The 16,176-nt window shown below is 33.0% G+C and overlaps 1 protein-coding gene across 1 annotated transcript in view; it reads right to left on the bottom strand.

Annotated features, from left to right (window-relative positions):
* The window catches only part of LOC145239827 (uncharacterized), a 215,880-nt gene that overhangs the window by 147,031 nt on the left and 52,673 nt on the right, over window positions 1-16,176 (bottom strand). Inside the window, exon 2 of the mRNA XM_080103362.1 lies at window positions 8,917-10,289. Within this exon, the coding sequence (XP_079959488.1) occupies window positions 8,917-10,256 (1,340 nt within the window). The 5' untranslated portion in view covers window positions 10,257-10,289. The remainder of the gene's footprint in view (window positions 1-8,916; window positions 10,290-16,176) is intronic.

The following is a 16,176-nucleotide window of genomic DNA, read 5'->3' as shown; positions in this document are numbered from 1 at the left end:
GTGACTACGCTTGATTTAATTTTTTTCTTTCCAAAATTCAAAAAAAAATTACGATCGTTTTGCATTTATATTAGGTTGGTGCAAAAATGTCGTGTTTTGACGTTCAACTTCAAAAAAAAAAAATAATCTCTAACTCCTTTCATAATAAACTTTATTAATCGAAATAATACCATAAGAATCGACACATTTTTGCCAACAAGGAACAAGTTTATTTATCCCATGAGCATAGAAATCCGGAGTTCTGGAATTAAGTCATTGAAGGACGATTCGGCATCAGCTCGGCTTTTGAAACATTTTTCACGCAGGAAGTTGTCGAGATGCTTCAAAAAGTGATAGTGGGTGGGCGAGAGTTCCAGTGAGTATGGTGGATGATATAGAATCTCATAGCTTAATTCATTCAGCTTCTGCAGGGTCAGTTGAGCAACATGCAATCGAGCATTGTCATGGAGAAGAATTGGTCCCTTCATATAGACCAATCTCAGGCATATACGTTGGAGCGTGCATTTCGTCAATTTGTCGGCAGTACTTCTTCACTGTAATCATTTCACTCGGATTCAAGAAGCTATGATGGATGAGACCGGCCGCAGACTATCGAACAGTCACCATAACCTTAGTCTGGTGTAATTTCGGCTTCAGGAAGTGTTGTGGAGCTTCTCCGGCATCCAACCACTGTGCCAAACGTTGCCGGTTGTTGTAGAGGATCCAGTTTTAATCATGCGTCTCAATCTGCTCGAGAAATGGGTCGTTTTTGTTGCGCAGAAGGAGCATAGAGGACACCTCACAAGGACAATTGTTTTTATTATCGTTCAGTTCATGCGGCACATATTTATCCAACTTTTTTTAAATGGCGAACGACTGTTGAGTGGTTGACCTCGAGTTCCACAGCAACTTCTCGTATGGTTTTGCGAGGATCGGCTTCAATTAAGGCTTTTAGATGTTCGTTATCAACCACTGTCGACCAACCGTGACCGTCTCTATCTTCGAGGGTCTCGTCACCATTGCGTAATTCTTGAACCATCGTTGTGCCACACGTTTGTTAGTGGCTCCAAGGCCAAACGCATCATTGATATCACAAGCTATCTCAGTAGCTTTTCGGCCTAGTTTGAACTGGAACAAGAAAATCGTGCGGATTTTAATTTTGTCTATGCTGTCGAAAAGCCTACAAAAAAAAATGAATGAAGAAGAGGTTGAGAACAGTAACGAATAACACGCTTCAAAATGATATATAATATGGCTATATATATATATATATATATATATATATATATATATATCAATGAATTAATTCAGAAATCACATTTAAAGTAACATATTTGAAAAAACGATATATTTTTTTTTTGCACCAACCTAATATAAATAACCAGGAATAGATATGAATAGAATTATTTGAAAATCCATGGATTAAAAGTCATTAATTTTATATATATATATATATATATATATATATATATATATATATGTGTGTGTGTGTGTGTGTGCGCGCGCGTGTGTTGCGGACCAGGATATAAATACCTTAACTCGCTACAAAAGAAAATAATGAAACGAATGGAATGAAGGAAACAAAACTCAATTGCTGAATAAAATAAACGTGTCGTTTATTTACTGTCAAAATTAAATGGTTTAGGTGTAACACGTGTTCATTCAGGCGTTGACGACTACATGCGTGGAAAAGGAATGAAGTTAAGGACGAAAAATAGCCGTCCTGCATGTAGAAAGGGAAATTGAAAGGGAGTGTTGGCCTCAGCAAAAGCGTGCGTTCATGATAGCGGTCGTCCACGTGGAAAAGTCTTCAAGCCAAGAGCTATGGACGCCGAACTTGCCTCGTTGACGAACCCAGGCGAAAAGGGAAGAAAGAGGAAGTTGAATGGTGTTATGGACTTTTATATCGGGTTGAGTGTTCTGACTGCGCATATCTAGAATTCCTTTCAGGGGAAGTGACGTTTCCCATGTGCGTACATGTGTGTACGTTAGCGTGTGTGTGTGTGTATGCACGTGAATGTGAGTGTATATACGTGTACGTGAATATGTGTACATGTCTGTGCGTACATGCGTATGTGCGTGCGTACATGTGGGCGTGTATATGTGAGGGAAAACATGTTCGAACAAGTGTGAACAGTAACACGCTAAATTCGGTGATCAGATCTACATTTCTATTTTATTCTTTCAAATTTCCAAAAAGTTCAGTACACTTGACGATCGTTTCGCAACCAGGAATCGACATGTATTTCTAGGATCTTTCATCTATGCAGCGCATCAGAGTTCTTTTGTATAAGAAACACTGAAGCAGAAACACATTAAAAACACTAAAGATGCAATCATTGAACCAGTGAGGAAGCGAGATTTTTGTTCTCATTGTTAGGCAGCTATCTTGCTTTTTGAATACAAGGTTATGAACAGTATGTATATTATTTACAGGAATTTTGAACCAATTAATGATCTATGACACGTACTAAAAATTGTTTCTAAATATATACCTCAATAAAAATAGTGTTCGCACTGATGAGCTGTGATACAGCAAAACAGTACGGTATGTGGATGACTATAATGCTCCTTATCTTGAGTTGAGCATATTGGGAAGTGATACACGATATACCATTAGCGTATTAAGCGATCCTCTTTGTGTAAACAAATCGAGCTTAGGTATTCGGATGTCAAAAAGTCTTGACTGTCGTACGGACTATCTATATATATATATATATATATATATATATATATATATATATATATATACACACACTGGATACATCTATAGATACATACATATATATGTATAACTCTGCTGACCGATCGAACGCTCTTGCTTGCATTTTGCCTATCAAAACCATTGTTGTCATGGAAATCAGCTTGTATTTAATAAATTTCACTTTTTTTCACAGTTGAAACATATCGAGTACAAATAAACTTCAGTCTTTGATTACCTTTGATTATTTTGTAGACAGTTTTAAACACAAAACTATATTTTATGTTTTGGTTTCGGTTCTTGCTGATGGCACTCGAATCATATACATTTTTTTTTAACTCATCACTATATATTGGGCACAATATAGTATAAAATAATCGACTCTAATAATAAATACCAAATCCGGGTAAATTAAAATATATTTAAGCGTGTTTTACGACAAGGTAACGCTGAACGTCCTGCCACTAATATATATATATATATATATACATACATAGCTGTACCTGGCCACGCGTTGCTGTGGCTCAGTTTGTTAAAATGGAACGCATTCCTCAAGCAAAATTGCATTTTGTATTGTTTATTTACTTTATTATTTTTTGCAATTATTTTTATCAATAAAAGTTGTTTCCCCCCCCCCAAAAAAAAGATTAATTTTTTACCATAAATTGTTAGGTGAAATTTTTTTTGTTTTGTTTTTTTTCAGGAAAACTTGCACCTTTTTTTTCCTTTTAAAGAAAGTTAACAGTAAACGTTTCTTTTTGAAAACGGAATTTTTATTATAAAAAGAACAGATGAATGCTTTATATGAACGTTATAAATAGTTAGGTGAAAGTAGAGAAAAGTTTGAGTTTTTTTTCAAGTAAATGTACAAGTTATTTTTTTGTCAACAGATGTTAAGAAAATAAACAGAAAAAATACATCATTAATTATGCAAAAAAATAAATAAAATGTTGATTTAGTGTTTCAACATTTGAACAACGCTCGGGTGAATCCGGTTATTGCCGATCGAGCCCTAACCATGATTGCAATCCGAGGGGGCGGGTCAAATTCTGCATGAGTACCATTCTTTTTAATTTCGTTTTTGTTCAATATCTTGAATGGGCTATCAGCGATTGCAAACTAACAAATTTAACCAAAATGAAAAAAATTCAACAATTAAATAATTTTAATAAGTGCTCAGCTTCTAATGCAAATCCTAGTAAATCAATTGGAAGGACGAAACCAAATTATTGCCAGTATATTTGGGAGAGGTTCTATTTGTCTTTTTCCAATATTTTAAGCAGATTTAACACTCAGCTACCAGATTTTTATGGGTTGCTCGGTTTCTAGTATAATGTAAGTAGCTCTAGATGTTATAACTTACGATAAAACTTGCTGAGTATGCGCTGTCTTACGGTTGTTGTAAAAATGGAACGGAAACTTAAATTTTGTTCCGTTTTAATCTTTTTTTTTAATTGCGCCCCCCAAACGAATATAATCAAAAGAATAACATTCAACAATTGTACTTTATAAAAACACAAAATATTTTTTAAAAGAAGTTATTAACGAAAGGGAAATAATTCCATTTTTAAACGAAAAACGTCAGTTTGGTATATCTTTTTGTTATTTTATTTTACATAAGGCCAACATACCGTTCACATTGGAAATGTCGACATTTATATTGTCAGGTACGTTTACAATGAATAAACACTCCAATCTACCCATGTTAAGAACGGCTCTCAGAATAGACACCCCTAACCTTGTCAACATACACGAAAACCTATAAAAATTGGCATGTCGAATGTGAACGATGAGTTGGACGTAATGTAAAAATATTCCGAATTTAAAAGGGAACGAAATTTAAATTTCCGTTCCATTTTTACAACAACCGTAAAGCAGGGCATTCTATGCAAATTTTACCTAACTTAGTGTATTAATGTTATTTTTTTAAGTAAAAATAATATTTAGGTTTGGATATAAATTCCTAAACTCATTTCACACTAAATAATTTAGGTGACTGAAATAGGAATCTAATTGAATCTTTAATTTCCTGAATAGTAAAAAGATGATCCACAATGGTCGATTTGCTGCTAATATCCATTTTTTAGGTACGGGCAAAAATAAACGAATAAGAATAGGGGGACCTAGTTTTGAAAGCCGATTTATCATAATTTTTTTTTGTAGGTTTCTGACAACTTTTTGATTGTATTTGAAAGATTAAGGACTAAACTTAATTTCCCAAAGGAAAACAATATTTGTGCACGTAAAAAAAAGTTATGAAAAATGTTTTCACACCGAGCTTACCAATTCAGTAGCAGTGTCAGAAACCGATCTTAAGAATGTGTGAAATAAAATTTAATAATTCGACCTCCTATCTTTTCAAGCTTATAACTACTTGAAAAATGTAATTCAAACACTATTTTTTTCAATTAAAAGGAGCAAAGACCAAATTTAAAAAAAAAAAAACAGGTTTAATAGCAAATTATGCAGTATTTGTTTCATAAGTCGGTTTTCTTTAAAAAAAGAAAAACGAAATTTTACATACTTCCATTATAAAAATCGATATAAATTCCAAAAAATAACTTACCTATAAAAAATACTATTTAATATGTACTACCATTCTTCACTGTTAAGCATTTATCCATATTTATATTTTAAATTCCATTTATTTTTTAAATAAAAGAATTTTTTAAACGGCTATTTGAAAAAAGCCACCATTACGTAAGCATTTTTACGTTCTTACGAAACACCGGAAGTAGTGTTTGTTTTTGTTTAGAACAATGGATGGACAGAAGGAAGTAAAAACCACACGTTCGCGTTAGCCGTCTAGTCTTGTATGTGAAGAAATATGTGTCCCCATATGTGAAAACTAGTCAAATGTTACTTCTAAGTTTTTGCCCTAAAAAAAAAAAAAAAATGTCGAGGAATTTTTTTATCGTTTCTCAAAGAAATACATAAATTTTTGATTTAATATATTTTAATTCTTCTTTATCGAGTGATTTAAAAAAAAAAAAAAAAATTGAATGAAATAGAAAAAAAATTGTCGCCAGCGTCCAATACTTACTGCAAAATATAAGCAAAACATAAGGTTCCAATTAAAAAAAAAAAAAAAAAAAAAAAATCAACGTGGTTTAAAAAAAAAAAAAAAAAGGTTTTACCCTTTGGACTTTACAGGTAAATTTCCCAAAAAAACACTGTTTTAATTTACAATATATTATTTAATGATTTTTTATCTTCAATTTGGTGAGTAAATTAATTATTAAAATTTGAATAGACATTTCAAAATGGGGGGGGGGAATTTAAAAAAAACGTTTGTCTAAAATATTATATTCAGTTTATTGGAAACAGCATAAAATTTCACATTGACCCTGAAAATATCGTAAAAATTTAACCAATCGAAAAATTTTGATAGATTTTTAAAGTTTAAAAATTGAAAAAAAAAAATAACTCGTAAAATTCAGTTGATTTCATTACGTAAAAAACATGGCTGCATGAACGCGCGCAGGCACTTTGTAAACAATGGTTTTTAAAAAATAAAAAATAATATTTCTATTATTTTTGAACAACATTATTAGTTTATTTTGGAAGTATATTCCATACATAAAATAAACAACCAACTTTTAAAAGAGAAATTGCGAGTTTTTTTATATTTTATTCGCAGTTTCGTGTTAGGGGTGTCAAAAATTCTGATACACCTACCAATTCAGCTAAATTTTGAAGTTAAATAAATTCATTGTAAAAATCTTTTTAGAGATAAATATTAGTTTTCTGAGTCTATTTCAAAGATAATTAGTGAATTAAATAAAAATAAAAACACCTTGCTTGTGCTAAAAATAGCTGAATTAGCCCCACAACCGAGTGTTTTTGCCGTTTGCATAAGCGCAACAAATCGTACTTTTGGAAATACGGAATATACACAGGCCCAAAATCTGAGAGTCGAAAAGTTGTCTGAGAATGACATGTAATTAAAAGGAAGGAGGGGGTGCTGTTTTTTTTTGTTTTTTTTTTTATTTGTTGTTTTTTACCAAGACGGGTATCCGTACATTTCTGTTGTAAATGTTTGTATAAATTTCACCATTTTTTGATTTAATTATTTTTCTATGTTCCTGTTTTTAAATTAATTTTTTTTTTAATTATTGGCCAATATTATAAAAAATGATGTTACGCCCAAAGTTTCACATACTTGCGAGCAAGGAAATTAAAATCTTGCATATAAGAATTATGCGAAATCTGTAATTTAAAAAAAACAAAAAGTAGAAATATTTTTGCTATTATTTTTTTTTGTGAAAACATTAAATAAAAAATGCTTAATTCAATGATAATATCGGTAGTTCGAGAAATTCATTTTTGTTCGAGTTATACTAAATTCATTAATACGGACTTCAGGGTTTTTTTTTCGTAATGTTCCTGTAAAAATTATTTTTTTATTTTTACAAATTACGATGCTTTATTTATATAAAAAAAGCAAAAATAAATTCTTGCGTTTTTTTATTTACTACTGAAAACCATAACTTTAGTGAAGGTATTTTTTGTTTAAACAAAATAATATATTTCCACTAAGATTTAAATAAAAATTAGTTCATTATATTCTGCGATCATTATTTGATAAATACTGAAATTTTCATTAAAATGGATTAATTCCCTGACCTGACATTTTGGTGAATTTTTAAGTAAAGGGAGGGGTCAAAATGTTTATACATTTTGAGCATCAGCATTCATTTTGCCCATACCTACCATTTTACGATGAATATTTGAGAGGAAAGCGACCACATGTGGTTAATTTAAATTAAATTTTAATCACATGGTTACATTATCAATAATCACGCGATTAAATCTATTTTTAAATTTACCCATATTGTAAACAAATTCTGTTTACATTAAGCGAGACCACGGCCTGTCGTGGTGAGACAAAAAAAGTTCCTTTAAGTGATGTCACGTGACGGCATGTGGTGATTAATATATGTCCCCCCCCAAAAAAAATGACAACATTGGTACAAAAAAAACAAAAACAAAAAAAAAACACCTAGTTATTAAAGAAAAATTAAGTATAATGTTATAATTAAAAAGAGATATATAAAAACATGCATGGGTACAGTAAACATAGTATACTAAGATGTCGAAGCAATTGGTCCAGTGGTTATTTAGACTATTAATAATGAACGAACCAAGAATTACATTTATATATATACAGGGTGTCCACAAAGTCTGCCTGCATAATCTACACGGTGCCCACAAAGTCTGCCTGCATAATCTCCATGGTGCCCACAAAGTCTGGCTACATAATCTACACGGTGCCCACAAAGTCTGCCTGCATAATCTACACGGTGCCCACAAAGTCTGCCTGCATAATCTACACGGTGCCCACAAAGTCTGCCTGCATAATCTACACGGTGCCCACAAAGTCTGCCTGCATAATCTACACGGTGCCCACAAAGTCTGCCTGCATAATCTACACGGTGCCCACAAAGTCTGCCTGCATAATCTACACGGTGCCCACAAAGTCTGCCTGCATAATCTACACGGTGCCCACAAAGTCTGCCTGCATAATGTAGCCAGACTTTGTGGACACCTTGTATATATATATATATATATATATATATATATATATATATATATATATATATATATATATTTAAATATACCACGTTAAAAAGAATAGACACCCAAGTAATGTGTAATTATAATTGAATATAATTTGTTGGTTTTTAATTGACTTCGTCCAAAAAACGGAAGGTTGTTCTGCTACAAAAAAATTGTTCTTTTCTATGAACAACAAAAAGTGTTAGAAATAACTAACTCAAGAAAATTTTTAACATCTTAAGACAAGAGTCGATATTGACATAATAATAACCGATTGTTTCTGCATAACGAAACAGATCTATAAAAATATATATACCGAAATTTTAGCATGCTGAAAACGCTAATTTTGCATGAAAAATAAATATTTGGATCTTGAAAAGTAACTACACTAACAGTGTAGTTACTTTTCAAGATCCAAAATATTTATGGAGATGAATATTGGCTAAAGAGAGCTTGATATGGGTATCTAAAATGGCCCCTAATCATTGTGTTTGAAACCGATGGTACAAATGACTTATTTAAAACTTTCTGTAAACAAAATATAAATAATACGCTTTTATTTTCGGATTTTCGTCATAATTTTCCAAAAAAAACAAAAAAACAACTAATATATATATATATATGCCAATAAATATGCGTAGATGCAGAACTATATACATAAGTTGATAAGTACTTACTGTGGCGTGATCTGGATATGTTTCTGCTGTTTAAAATAATCCCTTGCTGAAAATTTCTTCGTTACTTGTTTTAAGTTCATCTTTTCCAAATCCCTGTCAACTGGAAGGGGAGGTAACCGCTTCGTTTTTACTCCCCTCTTTGTAAAGTTTTGTATCTTATTCCGATTCGCATCTGTCTCTTGTAGAAAAGAATCACGTGACAGTCGATAGCTGGGGAGCTTTCCATTCAGCTCACGCCCCGCGTAAACTTTGTTAAAGAATGACGGCTTATGCCGGGATTCATCAAAGCATTGTACAAGACTGATACCATCGAAATCTTTCAGCGTTCTATCTCGACTCTTATCGCACGGCGGATTAAAAATATAAGACTGTACATTCGGATTTCTTTCCGGACCCTGCGCCACGAATTGGGTGCCGACAATTTCAATGTCATTTTTCTCTTTCGACGGGGGCCATGATTGAATAGGCAAGGGGCAACAGACGTCGTATGTGTACCAGTCGAGTAAAAGGTTGCGTCTGTAAGGATAATGCACGGCCCCGTTGAACCAGTTCAACGCAGGGGTGTTTTGGGAGTTTTTAATGGGAGGTAGAACGTAATGAGATTCGTTGCTCTTAATTTTTTTCTGGCTATTTACAGTATTCGGTTCTTTCTGCGATTCTGTTTGAAACCATTTCCTACCCAACTTTTCAGCCATTTCCTTTTCAAAATAATCAGAGAAGCAATTACCAGTAATTGGTAACCCCACCTGAGCCGCATCGCCATTTTTTGGTAAATGCGGAAAGAGCAAATTCAAAGGAAGAGGATGTGAAAAAATATCCAATTTTTTCCTTTTCAGTTTAATATGTATCTGTTCTTCATCAGAATAATCTCCCTCGAGAATTTTCATTTTCTTACAATTCCTTTGACTTTTGGCGTCAGCAACTTGGCCATGTTTCGCCTTCAAGATCAGTAATTTTTCTGCGGATTTCCTAAAATTTTTTTTTAAAGCAAGGCGTGATCGCGTCTGGTCGAGAGATCCACGGAAATATGTCTTTAGCAACATTGGCTGATCGTGTAGACGAACGGGAGGAAACAATGTGTTTCGATCCTGTGTGGGAGGGGAATTATCTCCTTTGGCTTTCTCGTAACTCTCGTGATTATCGATAGATGTTACTGCCAGCGGGAAAAGTTTGCATCTCGATTTTTGGCACTTTATCTTTACGTTGTCAATAGAATTTCTTTCTTCGAGCTGTTCATCAAGAGAGATCTTTTGCTCAACGCGACACTTTGGCTTACGGATGAAAACTACCTTTGTTACAGGTTGCAGCATAGTGGACCTCGTTTTGCTGGACTGGATCATTCAGTTCATTCTTTCTTTGATGCTATTTATCGCCTGGGAAAAAAAAATTAAAACAAATATTTTAAAATATATAAAATACGTATATATAAGATCAGATTTTTTTTAAAACTAAAAACACTACAAATGGTGTCTTTCTGAAATAATATATTTATGTTTATCACAAGTGTTAAATCGCAGAATTACATCTAATATATAAAAGGCAAAATGGGCGCAAGCGTTTGCACATATCCACGAAAGGCTTTTTTGGTGGGGGTTCTCACGTCGGTTAGATTTCCGGAGAAGTTTTCGATCGTAATATCGAATTCACAAACGGACATTGTCTATCTTTTCTTTTCTTTTTTTAATCGAATTTCCTCGTTTCGAGTGTTTGTTTATCTTTTTCGTATAAATAAAGCGAAACTAATCGAATGCAATCGCCAACTACCGGCCTTCGCCCAGGTAGTATCTGCTCTGTAATTGGTCCTTGAGCAATGTAAGGGAAACCCTTCATACTGAGACAATTACTATTTATTTGGATACTGTCAGAGTGCCTCCCTTTTGGGGGGAGCTGCTTTTCCCCCCACATTAAAAACGACCATTTCTGTAAATCATCTTTTTGATTGACTACATTAAATTTGAACGCTTTACACTTCCGATCGCGTCATGAAGTATGGGTAAGACGTCAGGTTTTCCTTTACTTTTTTGTCCGCCTTCGCGTCACGGGTTCGAGCCTGCCTGCCTACTACCACTTTTTTTTTTTTTTTTTTTTTGCTCGCCCGGTCAACGCCAAGCACCCAGACTAGTAAATAATGTATGCAAGTTTTTAATTACCTATTGTTTTATCAAAACATGTTTCAGTTTAATAATTCAATTGACGGTAGCTACTTTGTTTTTATGATACATTGTTTATGACAAAATTATGTGAAAATTATGAATTATTTTCATATGAACAGATTTTAAATATTTTGAAAATTATTTATAGAAATGTAAACCATGAAAGTTTAAATTACTTTTTTGAAATAAAATATTTCCATATGAATATATTTTAAATATTAAAAAAAATATTTATAGAAATGTAAAAAATAAGTTTATTTTTTTTATTATTATTTTATGATAAAATAAAAAGTAGTTCCACACGGTTTCGTTTTATGCCTAGTGACTACCATTCCATATTTAGGTAAACAGAGTCCACTTCCGGCGTACTGAATTTTTTTGGACATAACCTCTTTTTCTGTGTTTCTAAGTTTTTGAGCTGTGGATTTATAATTATATTATTTTGACTATTTGGACTACTGTTCTCGTCTTGAGTGTTATTCTCACAACGTTTACGACTCTCTTATTTTTATCTTGTCGAACTAAAGAAATTTTTGCTGTACTTGGGAATCTGTATGGAAACCATTTTGGATCAGGATACACACTTCTGAAAAAAAAAATGCCTTAATGTTACATAAGTAAGAAGGCAGACTAGATAAGTGAAAATGATATTAGGAAATGGCTAGAATCGAACCCTGTATGCCAGTGTTAAAAGATAAGATATTGAAATCTTAGGAATGCAAAACGATTAGCATTGTTCTCGCAAATCTATATAATACTAAAACTCTATGGATCTTGTATGTTTGCAATCAGATTTCCGGTTTTCAACATCCGGTTGCGCATGCGTAAATAGCAACGTCTTCAATCCGTTATTCCAATTCCGGAATTTTTATATCGCTTTTAATACAAACAATTTCATTTAATTTGATCAAATAGTGTTTTTTTTTTTTTAACGGCTAAAAACATTCAACTTCGTAAAGTCTGTCGCAGTTTCAAAAAAACTTCTCCCTTTTAAAAAACAAAAGTAAACAAACAAGAAAAACAACACTCATTATTAATAGAAGCAGCGGCGGTGAAAGAAAACACCTCTCACTTTCACTCTCATAGATTTCAACACTCCTACTCCCTCTGTTTTCGTTACGTACGCGAGAAATAGTTACGTGTATGTGTGAGAGAGAGAAAAAGGGAGCGATGTAAAACTGGATAGAGTTATCCCCCTTAACTAATGCAGACCTTTTTACTAGAGGGCGTTATTACAAAAGAGGTTTACCACACCTACATTGCCTGCTATGGATGGAAGAAGAATCTAAACCCAGACCCCAGAATTATGATGATTTTGTTCAAGCTGAAATACCAAATAAAGTCGAACATCCAGAAGAACATGAATTGGTATTGACGCATATGATACATGGACCAAACTGCAACAGTACATCTCTGTGCTGGAAAAATGGGAGCTGTTCAAAGAGGTACCCAAAACCATATAGTGATGAAACAAGATGTGGATATGATTCCTACCCTATTTATAGGCGAAGGTCACCAGAAATGGGAGGTCATCAAGGCTATAAAGAAGGTAGAAATGAACCTATAACTTCCAAATGGGTTGTACCTTACAACATGACTCTCTTGAAGTTATTTAATTGTCACTTAAATGTAGAAATATGCACTTCTGTAAAATCCATTAAATATGTAATTAAATATACATTAAAGGGAAGCGATCAGGCAGTTTTCAGTGTAAGCAAAGACGAAATTAAGCAATACTTGACAGGAAGATATATTGGACCATCAGAAGCAGTTTCGATGATACTGGGATTTCCAATTCATGTTAGAGAACCTGCAGTTGTTCGTCTTCAGATACATCTCCCTGATCAACATATGATCTATATTCAAAGGACAAGCAACAGAGACCTTAATAGAAATGCTTCTTGCACAACTCTAACAGAGTTTTTCAATATTTGCCAGAATGATGAATTTGCCAGAACACTCTATTACTCGGATGTCCCAAAATACTATGTGTGGCAAAATAAGAAATGGCAAAGAAGAAAAATGGGTAGAAGAATAGTTGACCACCCAGGAGTTTTTGAAGCAAATATTCTTGGTCGTATGTACACAGTCTCACCAAATAGTGGTGAATTGTACTTTTTGCGGCTACTACTTCACCATGTAAAAGGACATAATTCTTTTGAATCTCTGCGAACTGTAGCAGGTCATATATGTCCATTATTTAAAACTGCTTGCAAAGAAAGAGGATTACTGCTTCATGACAACCACTGGATACAAACAATGGAGGATGCAGATAAAACGAGAATGCCAAGAGCGATAAGGGATCTGTTCATTGTGATACTTTTAAACACAGAATGTTCAAATTCTCTTGAGTTGTGGGAAAGATTTTCCAACTCCATGGCAATGGATTACTACAATGCAATGCAAATCCAAGTCAACAATCAGAACATGGTCAATAAAAATGCCATCAACAACACGTTGAGGTACATAAATGATAAACTTTGTGCTGCTGACAAATCACTGCAAGATTTTGGATTGCCTTTGCCTCAGAATTTACCTAATGTGATTCACATAAATAGAGCCATAATGGATGAGCAAAGTTACAATATAGCAGAGCAAATGACATATGTAAAGACACATCAACATTTATTAAATGACGAACAATCGATCATCTACAACTTTATATGCAGTTGCTTAAACACAGACTCTTCTTCATTGATTTTCATCGATGCTCCAGGAGGCACAGGAAAGACCTTCTTAATAAAACTTCTTCTTTCAAAAGTAAGGAGCTTAGGACAAATTGCACTGGCTGTAGCATCATCAGGTATTGCTGCAACATTGATGCCTGGTGGTCGCACTGCTCATTCCAGATTCAAGCTTCCTCTCAATTTAAGAGAAAATGATGTTTGTAATTTTGATAAACAATCAGAAACAGCCAACTTGATAAGGGCAGCAAAACTTATTATTTGGGACGAATGTCCAATGATAAGAAGGGAGAGTTTAGAGACGTTCGATAGGACTCTCAAGGATATATGTGGAAACAATGAAACATTCGGAGGGATATTGACGGTGTGCAGTGGTGACTTCAGGCAACTACTACCAGTCATAAAAAGAGGAAATGATGCTGACATTTACAATGCTTGCATCAAAGAGTCGTTTTTGTGGCGTAAATTTAAGAAATTTTATTTAAAACAAAACATGAGAGTTCAAGATGATGATGATGAATACTCTAAATTTATTATAAAGATTGGTGAAGACAAACTTGAAAAAAATGAAAATGGTGAGATTGAACTGCCTGAAGATTTGATAATCCGTGCAGATAATGTTGACCAATGCATTGAATACATTTATCCTTCGTTTGACAATCTAGAAATGTTTGCGGAAAATTGCATATTAGTACCATTTAATGATACAGTTAGAGCAATAAATCATAATTGTATTGAAAAATTTCCTGGACAAGTCAAAGAATATTTGTCATTTAATTCTGTTCTTGAAGGAACAGAAGCTACACATTACCCAACAGAATTTCTTGATTCGATAGAGTTATCAGGATTACCTCCACATAAACTTGAACTCAAGAAAGGAGCTCCAATCATATGTATGAGGAATATTGATCCACCACGCTTATGTAATGGTACAAGACTAATAATAGAGGAGCTGTATAATAATTTGATTGTTGCTAAAATTATTGCATCACAGTTTGAAGGAGAAATCGTTTTAATTCCAAGATTGAAAATGGTCTTATCTGAAGGTGACAATATTCCGTTTGCCAGAGTCCAGTTTCCTATACAATTAGCATTTGCTATGACTATTCATAAGTCTCAAGGACAGACCTTACATAAAGTTTTAGTTTATCTAGACAAACCTGTCTTTCAACATGGTCAACTATATGTTGCACTCAGTAGAGTTAAGCGAAAGGAAAACATAAAAGTTTTTTTAAAACACTCAAATTGTACAAAAAATGTTGTAAATAGAAAAGTATTGTCTTAGTTTTAGTGACCTTATTATTAGCATATGAATACAATATTTATTTTCTGTACAATAAGTGCTTAAGCACCCGTGCTTTTCAGCGATACATATTCAATAAAATAAATTGATTAATATAATTAATCTGGATATAAGAGAGTTAGAACCTGATAAGAAGTCTCAATTAAGCAAAAGGATAACAAAAGTTTTCTTTAAAAAAAATTAATTGTACAAAAAATGTAAATAGAAAAGAATTGTCTTAATTTTATTGACCTTATTATTAACATACAAATTAAATATTTTACACAATGGGTACTGAATGTTTGCTTAAATTAAATGAAAAAAGTTACATTTTATTTTCATTTTCTATTTAAAAAGCCATTATTAACATGTGGAGAGTGTTTTTTTTATTATTCTGTACTTTCAACTAACAATTTCATTTAAAAGATGATATATCAAAATTTGAATTTAACTATAATAAGGATTATGATACCTGTTCAGTGCATATTTACCTATAAGTATGACCAACCACTTATAATTCAGTAACTGTAATTTAAAAAAAAATAACAATTATAATAAACAGAACGACTCATAGAAATCTATCTATATTCTTTTTTCATTTTAATATACTTTCATAGAAATGCTTCTGTTATGTAAAAAAAAACTATTTTCTTTATGCCACAAGTGTCACGCTCATACATGAATTCCATAGCTAATATAACGTACTGACCCAACGGGTCACGGGTGGTCTAGTAACTAAATATTATTTATGTCAGAGATAGAGCTATTGTCCATCCTTTAAGAAATAACTGGATATTAAATATGTCAGTTAAAAGAGTGGACAATACGAGTTTATAAATAATGATTAAAAATAGATTAGATATTGAACAATTAAAACTGGGAATTCTTTGTTTGCCAAAAGCGTGTTTGGACAGACATATGTAAAATCCACGTGGAACAGCAGGCATCTGACGTCATAAAGAGATATTCTCAATATATTGAGACAGGGTTCGGAGTTAGATAAAGAATCACAGACAGTGATAGAGTTAGAGACGAGAGTCGGACAGTGACTTAGTGAAGCTGATGCCCTTAAAGGCAAAGCAGAGGAGAGCAGACCGTGCAGCCATACAAGCTTGAATTCCTGAGTCATCAATCAGCCGGC

This window comes from Euprymna scolopes, chromosome 19 (assembly GCF_053919585.1).
Source record: "Euprymna scolopes isolate OS-2025 chromosome 19, ASM5391958v1, whole genome shotgun sequence".
NCBI lineage: Eukaryota > Metazoa > Mollusca > Cephalopoda > Sepiida > Sepiolidae > Euprymna > Euprymna scolopes.
Note: the sequence above shows the minus strand (reverse complement) of the source record. Positions and strands in the feature narration are given on the sequence as shown.